The 16822-nt window shown below is 57.9% G+C and overlaps 1 protein-coding gene across 13 annotated transcripts in view; it reads right to left on the bottom strand.

Moving 5' to 3' along the window:
- The window catches only part of CAMTA1 (calmodulin binding transcription activator 1), a 969422-nt gene that overhangs the window by 98005 nt on the left and 854595 nt on the right, over nucleotides 1-16822 (bottom strand). For 6 of the 13 annotated variants that reach the window (XM_025367744.1, XM_025367761.1, XM_025367771.1 and 3 more), the window contains 3 exons: nucleotides 12059-12199; nucleotides 8717-10563; nucleotides 2777-2903 (listed from right to left, as the gene is read on the bottom strand). In XM_025367744.1, the coding sequence (XP_025223529.1) occupies nucleotides 2777-2903; nucleotides 8717-10563; nucleotides 12059-12199 (2115 nt within the window). Of the gene's footprint in view, nucleotides 1-1691; nucleotides 1741-2776; nucleotides 2904-3959; nucleotides 4143-8716; nucleotides 10564-12058; nucleotides 12200-16822 lie in introns of those variants that run through there. The other 7 variants (XM_025367797.1, XM_025367815.1, XM_025367838.1 and 4 more) reach the window with 2 other exon arrangements.

Here is a 16822-nt window from a genome sequence, read left to right as displayed (position 1 = left end):
GTTTTACAGAGCACCATGTTTCAATTTGGGCCGCAAAGCAGAGATTTCCAAAGGAGACCCCCTTTGTGGAGTTAGCTGAAGACACAATGCTGGCGCCTGTGGAGGGTCCCAGCTCTCAGTGTGCCTTGAGCCTTGTGGCTCCTGTTCCCTCAGTCCAAGACACATTGTGGCTAACAGAATGAGCCTGAATGACTAGGAGGGTGAGTAGCCTAGGCAGAGACTCTACCTGCCATCTCTGGGGACCCGGAAACGCCCCAGGACCAGCAGAACTGCCTGTGGAGACCCAAATTGCCCTGGTACCCTCTCTGAACTCCTCCTTGGGAAAGGAAGAGCGAAGGCCTCATTAATGGGAACTCTTCAGGAATGGAGCACCTGGGCCAGGTGCTTCACACACCTCCTGTCACTCACTGCTCTCGCCCCACTGGCAGGCAGTTCTCAGAGCTGTAGAAACTGAGGCCCAGAGAGGTCAGGCACTGAGTTCGAGCCACACGGATGGTTTCTGGCTGATCCGGGATGGACCCAAGTGTGGTGGACTCCAGCCCCGGGGACACACAAAGGCCAGCCCCTCTTTTTCTGTGGAGGGGTCAGATAACTGAGAGCAGACCTGAGCAGCCCTGTCCTGGTCCTTAGCCAGGCGAGAACCAGGTACAGGAAGTGGCATCTATTTATAGGCCAGGCAAGTCCCATTCTGGCAGCAGGTGATGAGTGCACTGTTTAATGCCACAGTGCCCTCCCGGCCACCCCCGCTGGGCCGGGGACCTCATCAGCTGCACACAGCCCTGCGCTGTGATAGGCAGACCCGGCTTGGCTGCCATGCCAGCTGGCTGTGCTCCAGGCTGAGCAGGGCTGCTGGGTGGGCCTTCTGGAGCCAGGCGGGGGGGTGCTGGGAGAGGAGGGCTGGGCCAGCAGGGGGTGGGATGGGCATCTTGGGCCGCAGCGCTGGCTCCCAGGAAGTTTGTGGAGAAGATGGTGCTGGGTTCAGGCAGAGGCTGAGCGTACAGCCAGCCGAGGAGCAGGGTTTTCCACTCTGGTGGAAGAGCCTGAGAGAGGTGGGGCGCGGTGGCTCACCCCTGTAATCCCAGCACTTTGGGAGGCCAAGGTGGGCGGATCAGTTGGGTCAGGAGTTCGAGACCAGCCTGGCCAACATGGTGAAACTCCATCTCAACTAAAAGTACAAAAATTAGCCAGGTGTGGTGGCACAAGCCTGTAGTCCCAGCTGCTGGGGAGGCTGAGGCAGGAGAATCGCTTGAACCCGGGAAATGGAGGTTGCAGTGAGCCAAGATTGCATCACTGCACTCCAGCCTGGCAAAAGAGCAAGACTCCGTCTCCAAACAAAAAAACAACAACAAAAAGAAGAGCCTGAGAGAGAAGGAGAAAAGGAGAAATGCCTGGTGGGGTTCAGCTGCCCCAGGCTGGGGGAATGATTCAAGGGCGGGGTGGTGGTGGCAGACAGCTGGGGCAGCCAAGGCTCAGGCTGGACCATGCTGGGTGGAACCTAGAAGCACCCTGGGGCCTGCCTAGCACCAGCCAACTCTGTGCTTGCCGTGGGGACACCCCACCCCATACCTCTCCTCCTCACCCCATACCTCTCTCCTCACCCCCAGTCTTCTATACTGAGCATCTTCTCTCCTGTCTAGGCTCCCTGGCATTAGGGGACAGGAGTGGGTCTCCCTGACCTTCCGCACACCTGCATCCTTACCCCCTCTCCTGTTTATGGTCAGGGCTCACTGGACAGGCCATCCCGAGGGCTGGTGGTGATGAGATGGGGCAGCCAAGGGGGCCCTGCCAGCACCAGTCCAGGAGCAGAAGACATGAGCTCTAGAAACAGGCTTCAGATGCCTGGAGACTAATTCATTCCTTCACAATCTCCATCCCCCTCCGTGACATGTCTGGCACTCTGCCAGCCCCGGGCATACTATGGTGACCAAGAAGATAGTCCCTGACCCCGTGGCACAGGCGAGTGGGGAAGCAGTGATGGCCAGAGGTCAAAGACAAGTTGACCAGACAGGGACACCATGCTAAGCAGATAATGCTGGAAGCCTGGGGAAGGGCTTCAGAGCCACAGGGACAGCACAGAGGGCCTCCTGACTGGGTTTCTTGGGGGATCTTTGAGCCCCTAAAATTGGAAGCAAATTATGTGCGTGTACCTTTTCTGGACATAGGGTAGATGGCTCTGTTACATTCTCAAAGGCGTTTGTGCTGATAATTGTTAGACTGATCCCCCATCACCACCCCATCTCCCTCTACCCCTACCATGCTTTCTCCAGCCTTCTGCCCTCTGCCCTGGGCCCCAGGAGGACACAGCCTGTGTGCGGGCTGCATTGCCTGGGTTCTCCTGGCCTCTGGTTGGCTCGGGCCATGGGAGGCATGGGCAGGTGCAGAGGGGCCACCTCGATGCAGAGGTGGTCTCTGGCCCCGGCTGTCACCAGCTGTAGTCACCCTTTGGGCTGAGGGTGGTGGCAGCTTCCCACTGTGGTCAGCCCTGGATACATTGCCTGGGCCTGGCTTATTCCCACCCTAAATCGTGCTCTCATCATGTTCTCCTCAAAATCCCAGTCAAGCGTGCCTAGGTCCCTGTCCGACACTGGGTCCCTGAGCCAAAGGAGATGATGTTCTAATAGACTATCTGGGATCTGCTTCTTCACAGCCGAGGAAACAGAGTCCTAGAGTAAGGACACGACCTGCTCAAGGTCACCCCAAGGCTGACTCCGAGTCCAGTGCTCCTCAGGCCCCCACACCTTCCTTGGGGGACTGGGGCAGGGGGTGACTTTCTTACCTGGGCAGTAGCAGCGCAGCACCCCAGGCTGAATCAGGGATGCAGGCACTGAGATCTGGTCAAACAGGCAACTGTAGTTATTGCTGGCTTCTTGCCACGGGCCTGTGATGAGGACCTTCACTCCTCCCTGCAGGGAACAGAGAGGGGAACAGAGTTGGAGTGTGAGCCACTGAGGGAGGCAGCATGGGGAAGCGCTTCCCCCCTGAGGCTGCACTGCTCAGATGGGGGTCTGCATCCCTCCCCGCCATGCAGATTCCCAGGCTGTCACTCCAGGGATTCCAGTGAGCCCCGACTTCTGAGAACCACAGCTCCGGGACTACAGCAAGAGAAGGGCCCCGAGGCGCTCCTTCCCCAGCCCTCAGGAAGCTCCAGGACCGGCAGCTCCAACCCCTGACCTTCTCTCTCTCTCGTATAACTCGCAGATCCAGGCAGGAGGGAGCACAGAGTTTTGCAAACCCTTTCAGCCCACGATGCCCCTGAGAGCTGGCCTGGAAGGAAGCCGAGGGCAGGGAGGGGACTTGCTATGTCATTTGCTTGTGGACAGATTGAGGGAACTCCAAGTTTTGAAAACAGGCCTGAGCATCTCAGTGTCAGCCCGGGCAGCAGAAGTTCTTGTGGGGAGTTGAGGAGAGACCCAGGATCCCCAGGCTGTGGGCGTGGCAAGGTGAGGGGGCCTGGAGCAGGGTGGGGTGAAGAGCCTGATTAAGAAACAGAAGAGCTAAGTGCAGGAGATGCTCAGAGACTGCCCTGTGAGCTGAGTTTGGGGCTCAGAGCTGGGGGCTGGGAGTGGAACGGGGCTGAGCATCTGCCCCTCCCCCAACCCTGTGCTATCAAAGGTCCTTGAGTCTGTGCCGCTGCCTACACAGCTAGCGCGGGGTCCCACAGGCAAGCCGTGATCCTGCAGCTTGGCTGGGAGCAGCCTCGAATGACCTTCCTCAGCTCCAGGGGGTAGGACCCCACCTCCAGGAACCTCCCAGGGTGCCCAGGGGCAGGAGAGCATCAGTAGGGCTGGGGTACTCCCTGACCCCCAACTTGGACCAGCCTGGGGCTGCTGCAGAAAGCAGAGGAGGAGGGTGGCCTCATGTCCGGGGCCCTGGGCAATCCTGCTTCACAGCCATTGTCCTGCTTAGTGATGATAGAGGGAGATGCGAGGTGGACGGCAATTTGTAGGCCCCCTACTTACGGCTTAGCGGAGGAGAGGGGCTGGTCACTGAGTAGAGGGAGGCTCTCCCGGGGGATGAGGAAGGTGGGGGTGCCGGCCTCCCGGGCTCTCCTGGCTAACCTTGGGTGGACCCACCCCAGAGGCGCCATCCACCCCACCCCCAAACCAGTAAACACCTTTCCCTGCAGGGGGGCGGAGAGCTGCGTAGGTCAGGGCAGAGAGCACCACCTAGTGTCCAGGCTGGAGAAGGCCGCCAGGCACGCTGGAGACTGGGAGGTGGGGGTGAGGAGTTGCTGTGAGCCCACCCTGCCCACCGCTCCAGGCCAGAGAAGCGATCCCCATCCCGCAGCCCCGTGCCAGCCAGATGCTCCCTCCTGGTCAGTCACTCATTCTTGCTCGGCATCTTCTGGGCCCTGGCGCACCCCTGCCCTGGAGGGAGCCCCAGCCTCTACAAGGAGCCTGCCCTAGGCACCCCACAATGTTCCTGGAACCCAGGCCTGGCCCAGGGCATCTGCAGCAGGAGTGAGTGTTTCCAGGGATGAGGAGGAAGTGGCTCCTCCCATTGCCCAGCCAGGAAAAGAGACTTCTTCCACGGAAGGGGCTCTCCCAGGCTGGAAGGTATATTCCACCCCTGCTCTCGCATGAGCCTTGCTCTGGCCTGGGAGGTCACGTTACTACTAGGGCAGCGGAGAGAGCTCACGACCGAGAGCCAAAAGCAGGAGGCCTGCTCCTGCGCCTCAGTAGCTGTGTGTCCTCAGGCAAGTGGCCCAGCCTCTCTGGGTGGCATCTCCTCGCTAGGGGCCCTTCTGGTCCAGCATTCCTTGTTCTGATGCCCAGGGATATTTGCAGCTCCGTGGAAGGGGCAGGGCATTGGGGGGAGTGGGTGCCTGGCTGGGAAGAGTACCAGCGGACAGGTGGAGCCTGACTTTGGGATGTCTGGAAGCACCAGAAGGCCAGCTCAGGGCACCATCCCCGAGGATCCTGGGAAGTGGAGGAGTAGTGACTTCAAAAGGCCATAGACAGTTACCATGTGAGAAAAAGGGAAAAAATAATAACCGCAATCAACAGCTGCTAGCATGAAGCTGGGGCTGCTGCCGGGAACAAAGAACTGCAGAGATTACTGGAGAACATCAGGACCTTCTCCATGGAAACCGCCGCAGGACAGCTCAGCATCCATCCATTCAGGGGATGGTTCCCATGGCAACAGCCCGCCTGGCTGCACTGAATTGGTGGTGGCGCGCGTGCCTGATGGCTGTAATTGCAGGCTCTTCTGCCTGGTGCAGCAGGAGTGTCAGTGGTGGGAGATGACGCAGGAGGGCTTGGGGGGCGGGGAGGGAGCACGAAATGCCATCTGAGGTCTCTGTGTCCTGAGATAAAGGGCCAGGATGTCTGATGCAGCCAGGGCAGATGCTGGGGCATAGGGGGACGCCTCTGGTGTGTGTGTGTGTGTGTGTGTGTGTGTGTGTGTGTGTGTGTGTTGGTGACCAGCTGCAGCCAGAGGTGAAGGGGTGGACAGAGATAGGAGAAATGGAGAAATGGGAGCAGCCTGTGGGAGGGAGGGCCTCTCAGAGAAGAGACAGCAGGATGGCCCCAGCCATCGCACTCCTGCTAAGTGGATGCATTGAGGTTTAGAGCTGGGTGGGGGTGCTGGGTAACCATTTAACCAAACCCCATTTTGCAGAGGGAAGCAAGGCCCAGGCTGACAAGCCTGCCTGTACGGCCCTCCCTGAGCTTGGCGGAACCCGGCCAGATTGGACTCCTGATGCAGTCAGTGCACAGACAGGCTGGCAGGGAGGGGACAGAACGAGGGCCAGATGAAGGGACAGAAGTGTCAGGAGAGAAGGTGCTGTCTCCTGCAGAACCCAGGATGGGGGCGCCCCTGCTGTGGTATGGAGACAGTGGCCTGGGTAGGAGAGGACAGCAAGGAGGAAGGGGCCCTTCACAGCCTCTGAGGCCTCACTGTGTGGCCAGGTGGGGCCCCAAAGGGCCTAGCTGGGTGGTGTATGCACATTTTCCAAATCAAGCTGAATTTCAGCAGCTTTTGGTTGTAGGTAACTGGAAGCATTGAGGGCTTCTGGGAAAGCAGGACTGGCCGCTCCCTCTGCTGGGCTGCCAGGCTGCCATTGCGTTCCTGTTCCTGGGCTGCCCTCGCGTGGCAAGTTGCTGAACTGCAGGCCCGGAAAGGACAGAAGGAGCCAGGCCTGCTGATGTCCTACTTGCCAGGACACCCAGGAGGCTGGGGCGTGGGCCTGCACCCAGCCCAGGGCTTGTCTCACAGACCAGGACCTTGGGAAAAGAGGAGACCCTCCTTCCACCCTCTGGCTCCTGCAAGACATCAAGGGCTCCAGGGCACCTCTAAGTGTCCCGAGGATCAAATCTACCAGGTCCTAGGACTGGGAGTGCCTTGAGGCCACCCCCTCTCAGGCATTTACACATAAAGAAACTGAGCTTCAGAGAGTCAGGTCTCAAGGAGCCAGGACCAGAAGACAGCTCTGACCTTCCCCCCAAACCCTGTTCCTGGCCTCCCTCTCTGTCCCTTTGCATCACTTGCTTAAGCCCAGGGTCAGGGGGTGTGGGGAAGATGCCCAACTGGCTTTCGCGGGGTGGGGTGGAGGGTGTGGTGAGCGCTCTGAAGGTGCCACTGAGCTCAGAATCAATGATAAGAGAGGAGGTCAGGGCCGGGTGCGGTGGCTCACACCTGAAATCCCAGCACTTTGGGAGGCTGAGGCGGGTGGATCACTGGAGGCCAGGAGGTTGAGACCAGCCCGGCCAACATGGCAAAACTCCATCTTTACTAAAAATACAAAAATTAGCTGGACGCGGTGGTGCGTGCCTGTAATCTCAGCACTTTGGGAGGTGGAGGCGGAGTCAGGAGTTTGAGACTAGCCTGGGATACATGGTGAAACCCCATCTCTACTAAAAATACAAAAATTAGCTGGGTGCAGCAGGGGGTGCCTGTAATCCCAGCTACTCGGCAGGCTGAGGCAGGAGAATTGCTTGAACCTAGGAGGCGGAGGTTTCAGTGAGCCAAGATGGCGCCATTGCACTCCAGCCTGGACAAAAAGAGTGAAATTCCTTCTCAAAAAAGAAAAGCAAAAACAAAACAAAAACAGCAGGGGCTCAGAAACATGGTCACACCAAACTACACCAAGAGGAAGCCCAGTCCGATCCTTCTGGGCTCTTCCTATCCGGGATGGGAGAGCTGGGGGCAACTGTACACAGATTTTCTTAGCTTTGCCAGCAGGGAAGAAGGGTGAGGAAGTATGAGCCCCCATCTTTGGTGTTGTCCAACCGAGTGGGCCAGGGGCAGCTCACCTCCTGGGAAGTGTCCAGTCAGGGCCCGTGGTGCACATGCTGGTCCCTGAGCACCCAGACAGGCTGGGGAGAGGTCAGGAAGCACATGCTTGTGTACACTAGGTTATTTAGGGAAAGCCTGGGCCACTCTGTCCCCTTCCTGTGCTATTCTACTCTAGAGAAAAAGCAGAGATGCCTCTACTGCTTGTGTCCCTGAGGCAAGATGCTTTGGTCTTTGGAGTAGTGGTTCTCAAAGTCAGATCCCCGGGAGCTGAGGCGGCCTGCGGACTAGGGGAGGGTGCAGGTTGGAGTCCTGCATCCTATGACCTGTGTTGAATTTTGCAGAGGGCCAGGTTTACTTAAGAAGGATCTTCAGGATGACTCTTCAGAAGCTGTGCCCTGTTCGGTTTTGAGAGAGATTTTTGGTTTTGTTCTTGTTTGGCTTGGAGAAGTAGAGCGAAGGCAGTGGATGTAGATGATCTATGATGGCTACTTTTTTTTTTTCTAAAGACAGAGTTTCACTCGTTGCCCAGGCTGGAGTGCAGTGGCATGATCTCGGCTCACTACAACCTCCGTCTCCCGGGTTCAAGTGATTCTCCTGCCTTAGCCTCCCGAGTAGCTGATATTACAGGTACACGCCACCACACCAAGCTCATTTTTTGTGTTTTTAGTAGAGACAGGGTTTCACCATGTTGGCCGGGCTGGTCTCGAACTCCTGACCTCAGGTGATCCACCCACCTTGGCCTCCCAGAGTACTGGGATTACAGGCCTGAGCCACTGAGCCTGGCCAATAGTGACTTTTGAATTTTTTTTAAGCAACCCTGGGACCCCTTCTCAAAAAAAAGCAAAGCAAAACATAAATGGACTCTTAACACATAAATCGAGAAACGGCAGACAACTCTGGCTGGAGCCGGGGAGCATTTTGCCTCCAAGGACACCTGACTTTTTCTTTTCTTTTCTTTTTTTTTTTTGAGACAGGGTTTCACTCTGTCATCCAGGCTGGAGTGCAGTGGTACAATCACAGCTCCCTGCAGCCTCAACCTCTTGGGCTCAAGTGTTCCTCTGGACTCAGCCTCCAGAATAGCTGGGACCATAGGCAGGCCCCACCACACCTGGCTTATTTTTAAAATTTTTTGTTGAAACCAGGTCTCACTATGTTGCCCAGGTTGGTTTGGAACTCCTGGGCTCAGATGGTCCTCCTGCCTCGGCCTCCCAAAGTTCTGGGATTACAGGTTTGAGCCGCGGCACCAGGCCAAGAACCCCAACTTTAAAGCTGCTTGCCCCAGTGAAGTTTGAGAATCACTGCATAAAAGACGGAGGTGTTCAAGTGCTAAGGGGACACAAGGAGGGGAAAACGTCATCTTTATGGTCCAGAGCTTCCTCTGAAGGGCAGCCACAGGCATCCCTTAGCTGCAGGGTGGCGCAGGGGCCGGCGAGGTGGGTGGGAGGGGAGTTGACAGGTGGCGGCAGCGGTGGTAGCTTACCTCTGGGTAAGACCACTCTGGGGAGTAGTCGGTCACCATGAACACCCGTCCACTCTGCTGCAGCATGCCCAGGGTGCCCTGGGCCGAGGCGGCCGAGACCACCTCGGCAACGTGCATGTAGGCCATGGTGCTGGCTCCGCCCTCCGAGCTGCTCAGCTGCAGGCTGCCCTGCTGGGGGCTGCAGCAGGGGAGGCACATCTCTGCTTGGGTGAAGGGGGCCCGCGCCCCGTCTTCTGACTGTGAGAGTGCCGTGCTGTCCCCCGACACCAGCTGGTGCCCATAGATGGTGCTGCTGCCCCCCTCCACGGAGATGAAGTCGTTGATCAGGTCGGAGAACTGGTTGCTGAAGGAGATGTCAAAGTGGTCCAGGCTGAGCTCCATGTTGGAGGCGTTGCCAAGGCTGGGCTGGGCCACGGGGTAGAGTCCCTGCACCACGTTGCCCGGGAGGATGGGGACGCCGCCGGCACTGCGGATCACCCCATTGGTCTCGGGCTGCAGGTAGTGCTCAGAGCTACAGGCCTGCAGCTCCCCAGACTTGAGCAGGACCTCGCTCCCTTCCGCCGCCTGCGAGGTCTCCATGGTGACCTCCCCTTCCGCGGTCATGGCCTGGAAGTTGGCCTGGAACTGCATGAGGTGGAGGGAGGAAGTGGACTCTATCCGCGTCTCGACATGACCACTGCAGGAACTAGTTTGGGACGAGGCCTCCGTTTTCACCGTGGGCATCACGAAGGTGCCCCCAGAGTCACTCAGGCTGCTGTGGGCGTTCTGCTCGACGGGGAGGGGTTTGCTGGCGTCCTGCAGGAAGAAGCTCGGGGAGGGGGTCTGGTGGATGTGGGGGCTGTGGCCCGTCTGGCTGAAGCTGGATGTGTAGTCCTTGTTGGAGTCGATGGCACTGAAGTCCATCTGCTCCAGGGTGGTGCTGGGACTCAGGCCGCCGCCCGACGGCAGGAGGCTGGAGCCGGTGGTCAGGGTGAGGGAGCTGGCGGCCGCGGCTGCCGCGGAGGAGGAGTACGCTTCTTTGGCCATCTGCTGCTCGAAGGAGGTGTCCTCGGTCTTGATCTCCTTGGTGAGGACGGTGGTAAAGCTGAAGCTCCGCTCCCCGGGCGGCGAGTGCCGGATGTTGGAGCTGACCATCTCAGCTTTCAGGCCTCCACCCCCGTACGTCTGGCCCTGCTTTGGGTTATTAAGGAAACAGTCGGGGTCAAAGTTCATGGTGGTTTCTGGAATCTTCCGACCACCGTCGAGGGTGGTGGAGAGGACCAGCTCTTCGGACACGTTGGTGGGCAGCATGGACAGGCTCTCCGAGCTGCCCGTGGTGGGGAAGGTGAACTTGTGGCCGTCGGAGCTCACGGCCAGGACGAGGCCCTGAGAGGCATCAGGCGAGAGGAGGTGGTGGTTGGGGCCAGCGGTGGGGGACATGGTGTACACAGCCTCGTTGGTGACCTCTGACATGAACACCGTGGCGCTCTGGGACAAGCTCCCCATCACAGAGGCCACTGCCATACTGGACACGCCTGTGACCACCGGGCTGTCCACCATGTCCGGGTCGCTGTTGAGCCCGCTGCTGATGGACACGGGGGAGCTCTGGGTGGTGTCGGGGACCTCCACCTGGTTGGTAGAGGAGACCTCGGTGCTGCTCTGGTGCAGCAGCACAGGCTTGGCCACCTTGCCGTTCCTCTTCTCGCGGCTGGAGCCCTTGCTGTGGCTGTGCTCGTGTTTGCCCTCTGACACGTCATTGTGCTGCACCTCCGAGTGGCTCCCGTACCCCCCTGTCCGTGGCTCCACCTTCGGCGAGATGATACGGTGTTTGGCACTGTTACACTTGTGATGCACGCTGCTGCCAGCTCCTGCAGAGATCAGAACACAACACACACATGCACACGCAGGCACACACGTGCACACACACGTGCACACACACGTGCACACAAAGAAAGAGAGTCAGAGCTAGGACCGTGGCGGACCTGCCCCACAGCAGCTGGGGCTTCTGGCAAAGTCCAGACCCGGTGCCCCAGGCAGGCCACAGACCCTCAGCCCTGGGACCCGTACCCCAAGCCCAGGGCCCGTCTCATGCCCCTTTGACCCTCCTCCAAAGATCAGAGGGGCTTTGACCTTGATGCTCTTTTCGAATAGGAAGCACATGGGAAGTCGGGAAGGAGAAGGTGGAGAGAATGTCAACGTCCAGGAAAGTCCCCTCCACCATCAGAGACAGACACCGCTCACCTGGAGGGGCCTTTGCTGGCAAGAGGGGGTCAGCCTGGGGAGGGTGGCTATGTTCGTATCCTACCCCACCGCCCCTCCCCAACTTCCCACAGCTGCTCAGCCTGTGACCTCATAAGGAGCCACCCCTGGGGCCTGGCAATCAGAGGTCAATGGGGAGGTGATGGAAATGCACTCTCGGGACCAGCTCTCAGGCCCCAGGACCAAAGACGGTTCTGGACCCTGCTCCAGAGGCAGAAAGGTACGTAAGCCCAGGCCTATCCTCAGCTCTCTGGGGCACAAAAATCCTTCTAGGTCCTAAGTAGGGACAGAGCCCTTGCTCCTCATTTCAGACGTCCAAGCCTCAGCAGCTGAGCGTTTCTGAGGTTGGCAAAGCCTCCCTGGCAGCTCCTCCAGCCCTGGCAGCCGGCACGGCTTTTCTCTCCCACCCCTCGCATGTTTTCACCATTTTCATTTCATCTGATAAGGGTCACTTTGCTTTTGATGAAAGGGCAAATTCTCCCCGATCCTGTTACAGCCTCACCACCAAGACTCCTAAATGCACGAAGACTGTGCTGAGAAGTGACACGACCTCTAATGGGACTATCTAATTAAGTCAGCCCAGGGAGAGGAGAACGCACATTTCAAAGAGCAAATACCATTATCAGAAAAACAGACACATTAGGAAGGAGAGTGCGGGACGCTTTATGTTCTTGGAGACAGAGGTTAAAGAAAGAGGTTGAGCCTGCGTGGTGTCATTGACGCAGGGCAGGTCTCCCTGAAGGCCCCAGTGCCCTCTGGCAGAGGATGCCCGAGTGTGGGCCTGAACGGAGAGGCCCCGAGCCCCAGAGTTCCTCGCTCCCCCAACTCTGCTGCCCCCAGTTCTTGCCCCATGGAGGAAGCTGTCCCTCTGGACACTGCTCCCTCCTGCCCAGAGTGGACTGCCAGCCAGCTGCAGGGCAGGACGAGACCGAAGGCTGCCTTGTGTCTGTGCTGGATGCGGTGGTGTCACCCAGTCTCTGACTGTCCTGTCCCCCTCCTCCCTCAGTAGATGTCATGGCTACTCCCACAGAGGACAGCCATGACGGCTGCCTGGTAGGGCCCCCGTCCCTGTGGCGCCCGCCTGCCCCGGGAGCCCCGGCTCACCCAGGCTGCCGGTGCAGAGGCAGTTGTGGGTCCGCGGCTGGGGCTTGGTCTGGTGACTGTCGAGGATCTGCTGCACCAGCTGTTCCACCGAGAAGCCGGAGCTGCTGTTCCCATTGCTGCAGGTCCACTTGATGCCATGGACTGCGGAGAGAGAGGCGGGGGGGCTGTCAGAGCCCGTGGGTGCAGAGGGGGCCTGGGTGGGGCCGAGGGGTAGGACCCAGGCCCTCCCTGAGGGCAGCCCTCTCTCTGCTGGGGAGCCGGCTCCTGGGGTGAATTGATGAGCAGGAGAGGAGGAGGGGAGGGAGGCCAGGCTGCCCCCATCGGACCCCCTGCTCCCATCGGGGGTTCTGAGCTCTTCCTTCCCCTCTTCGCTCCCCCTCACTATGGTGCAGCCCAGGGAGTGGACCACATAGAGCTCTGCTTTTGTTTCCCTGAAGTCAGAGTGCACGAGGCGGCTCTTCCTGGGGTGCTGGAATGGAAGAGGAAGGGAACAAGGACAGAAGGAGAGTGGACATGAGGCTGAGGGACTTCCCAGTCTGTGAGCCTCTTGTGGAGACTCAGGATAGAGGTGGTGGACCAACAAGCACCGAGCCGGGAGGACCAAAGCCTCTCCCAGCAGTGTGTGCGGAGGTGGCCCCACCCTGGAGGGCAAGACTCTGGCTTCCTGCCCTCACTGGACTTCTCTGCCCCAAAGGGATTGCAGATGCAGGAGAGGCCAGGGGAGATGGGGACGGGACTGAAGGACCCACATGGCCTGGACGACAGGGGCCTCAGTGCCCAGTGCTGACTGATGGTAGCCATCTGAACAGCCACCCCAGGATCTGGGCTCGACCTTCCTCCCGGCACTTTTGCAGTCCCTGGAGTTGGGGTTGGGGTTTCCCCACCTGCCCGGCAGGATGGGGGCTGGAAGTCTAAACTGAGTTTTCCAGCGGAAAAGTTTTCTCAGCTGGAGCAGACCCGGCCACGGGGTGGCTAAGTCCTGAGTCTGGCACAGGGAGCAATCCAGCTCTCTCTAGTGGGGCCAGGCTGAGAGGCAGCGGATTCGCAGCTTTGGGGCTGGAGCTGGTGCTGGGGCTCCAGGCGCAGAGGAGCAGGGCACAGGGTCGAGATAGGGAGAGGCCAGTGGCTTCATCGATACAAGAGCAACGTCCTTCCTCCTTTGGCTGAAGCTGCTCTCCCACCGGCTCCAGGGGTAGCCGCTAACCCTCGCGGCACCGGCCCCAGTTCTGTGAAGGGTTCTAGAATGCAGGGGGACAAGGAGAGCGTCGACATGGCAGGTAGGAGCTGGCTCGATTCAGACTTGGATTTGAGTCCAAGTTTTACTTATTATTTTTTTTTTTTGAAATAGGGTGTCACTCTGTTGCTCAGGCTGGAGTGCTGTGGTATAAACACAACTCACTGTAGACCTGACCTCATGGGTTCAAGTGATCCTCCCACCTCAGCCTCCTGAGGAGCTGGGACTATAGGCATGTGTCACTACACTTGGATATTTTTTTAAAAAATTATTTGTAGAGGCCAGCACAGTGGCTCACACCTGTAATCCCAGCACTTTGGGAGGCCAAAGTGGGTGGATCATCTGAGGTCAGGAGTTTGAGACCAGCCTGACCAACATGGTGAAACCCCGACTCTACTAAAAATATAAAATTAGCTGGGCATGGTGGCACATGCCTATAATCCCAGCTACTTGGGGGCTGAGGCAAAAGAACCACCCGGGAGGCGGAGGTTGCAGTGAACCGAGATCGCACCATTGCACTCCAGCCTGGGGAACAAGAATGAAACTCCATCTCAAAACAAACAAAAAAATTATTTGTAGAGACAAGGGTCTCATTATGTTACGCAGGCTGGTTTGGAACTCCTGGCCTCCCAAAGGGCTGATATTACAGGTGTGAGCCATGGTACCTGGCCTGAGTCTAGGTTTTGATCTTGCTGTGTGGATTTGGGCAAGTCGCTTAGCCTCTCTGAGCCTCAGTTACCTCACTTGTAAAGTGGGCATGTAGTAGTCCCTGTCTGGAGAACTGGCCAGGAGAAAACATGATCGACATGCCTGGCACTTTGTGCACACCCCAAAAAAGGGAAGCTGTTGTCATAATATCACTAGTGATGATGGTGATGACAGTGATGACTGTGACACCCAGCAGGCAGTGCTGGCCCTGCCCTGGGGCCTGGACTTGTGGCAGAAGCATCTTGCTGTGAAATCCACAGATGGCTCAGCCGCGGAACGCTGCGTGTAGATCTCTGAGGCGGTCGTTCATCTCATGCCTCTGTTCCTGGGTGTAGAGCTCCCTTTAATTATAACTCTGATGGTTTTTCTTTTCTTCTTCTTATTTATTTATTTTTTTTTTTGAGACTGAGTCTCGCTCTGTTGTCCAGGCTGGAGTGCAGTGGTGTGATCTCGGCTCACTGCAACCTCCACCTCCTGGGTTCAAGCGATTCTCCTGCCCCAGCCTCCTGAATAGCTGGGATTACAGGAGCCTGCCACCATGCCTGGCTAATTTTTGTATTTTTAGTAGAGATGGGGGTTTCACCATATTGGCCAGGCTGGTCTCGAACTCCTGACCTCATGATCCACCCGCCTTGGCCTCCCAAAGTGCTGGGACTACAGGTGTGAGCCACCGAGCCCAGCCTCTGATAGTTTTTCAAAGGAAATCACCCACGTGTGAGGCTTGGGATTTGGCAGGAATGCCTTCAGGGTTTGTCTTCTCTGTGTGTGCCGTCTGCTTTCCTTCTCTGTGTGTGTGCCGTCTGGTTTCCTTCTGTGTGTGTGCCGTCGCCTGACCTGGGTGTCTGCTCCCCTTTCCTTCCCCTCTGCTCCAATCTGAAGAGGCTCCTCTGAGGTCTGCAGCGTCCTGCCTCCTGCATCTTATTCTCAGGGGGTCTGGGATTCTGGTGGGTCACTGAGGGGGAGGGGTGGGGCTGAGTGGCACCTGCTTGCCAAGCCGCCATGTTCAGAACTTTATGTGATAGACGCAGGCAGGCGGGTGGCAGCACTGACAGCCCACCTTTCTTTAGGTGGACGGTGGAGGAATTCTCCAGCAGCCCCCTAAGCACCTTGTCCCTGACAGCTGGAGGGAAGGCCCGGGCCAGGGGCTTTAAAACCTCATCACAGCTATGGGACCCTTTTCTTAAATAAACCTCTACCTAGAAATTCAATACAGAAGACAGATTACTGCAGAAAGGACCTGGTGGAGGCAGGATGAGGGGTTACAGGCTCTCTGGCCTGTCCCTATGCCCAGGGCACTCCTTGGCTAAAGACATTTCCAGACTCATTTTACAGATGAGAAAACAGAGGCTCAGGAGGGGAGGTGACAGCCCAAGTCACACTCCAGAGGCCGCAGGGCAGGATTTGAGACTCCCCTCTGTACCGCTGCACAGGCCGTGGCCTGTTCCAGCTGTGGGTCCCCTACTCTGGCTGTACCCAGGCCCCAGAGAGGAGATTCTGATGTCACTGGTCTGAGGTGGTGCCTGGTATTTTTTTAAAGCTCTGCAGAGGCTCCTTGCATGTCGTTAGGATGGGAGAACACACAGCTCTGTTGTAAGCTTAAACTCAGCAGGGGACTGCAAGTCCAAGAGCAGAAACCGCTGCCGAGCTCACCATGGGAGCTTCTCCCTGTGGGAACTCTGAGCAGGTGCCCCTTGCCGAGCCAGGCCACACGTTCTCTGGGAAGATCCCTGCTGAGTTTGAACTTGGCTTTCTGGGGAGATGAGCTGATTTCAGGGCAGCCCCACCTCTGGCTTCTGGCCTTCAGGCCATACCCCACTCAAGGGTCTTGGGTCTCGGTGTAGTGAGGCTTTCGAATCCCCTGGCTGGCAGAGTCTCCTGGCATTTCAGATCAGGGCCCCCTCTGCTCTGACAACCGCCAATCAGGCCAGGTTTCCACTCTAGCCCCGATGGGGGTGCGGCAGCCGCATTCTCTCTGCCTCTTGCTCTCCTCCTTATGTTGTGAAGGTTATAAAATGAAGACCCAGTGAAGGCTGACAGATTGCAAGCAGAGAGTTTCTGGATGCTTAATGCAAATTACCTACTGTCTTGGCACATGCAATATGCAGATTGTCTCCCTCCTTGCCCTGGTGTTGCCAGGGTTTGGGGGTGGGGTGGGGGTGGGGGTAGGGGTGGGTGGAGAAAAGCCCCCTCCTCTGAGATGGTGAGTTGTTAGCACTGAATATCAAATACTATCAAGACGGCTTTTAACATGTCATGCTCTGCTTCCTGACATGGAATCAATCAGCGGGAAGGGAGGTTTCTATAGGGAAAAAGCGCTTTAGGAAAGGAAGGTTAATAGCCACGCATGCTGGCCTCCCCGTTGGCCCCTTCCCCCTTTTAAAGCAGCAAAAGGGAAACCACATTAAAAGTACACTTGATCACGTGACCTCCCGTGACATGTAAGGCAGGAGACACAGAAAGAGGAAGGGGAATTCCCAGAAAGGTAATGTCCTGGTGGCTCTGGGTCACGTCTGTCCCCTCCTGCTCACTGTACCTCACTGGGCGGTACCTGACTCCCTGTTCTCAGGCAGAACGGCCTGAGCTGAATCCCAGACAGAGGGACCCTCTCTGCAGCTCCCCATAGATGGGGCCTGGGTGGTGGTCCCTGGTCCGCTCAGGCGGTGGAGAGAGACCTGTATCCCCAGGAAGGCTGGGTCTGGGGAAGTACCAGAGAGAAGAAAGGGTTGGTATGGGGTGGGATAAGTCAGACCCAGCATGGGGCTCCACGAGACAGGGGCAGGCAGGATGGCCACACTGGCCACTGGGAAGCAGGATGCTGGCTC

The sequence above is a fragment of the Theropithecus gelada genome, chromosome 1, assembly GCF_003255815.1.
Source record: "Theropithecus gelada isolate Dixy chromosome 1, Tgel_1.0, whole genome shotgun sequence".
In the NCBI taxonomy this organism is placed as follows: Eukaryota; Metazoa; Chordata; class Mammalia; order Primates; family Cercopithecidae; genus Theropithecus; species Theropithecus gelada.
Note: the sequence above shows the minus strand (reverse complement) of the source record. Positions and strands in the feature narration are given on the sequence as shown.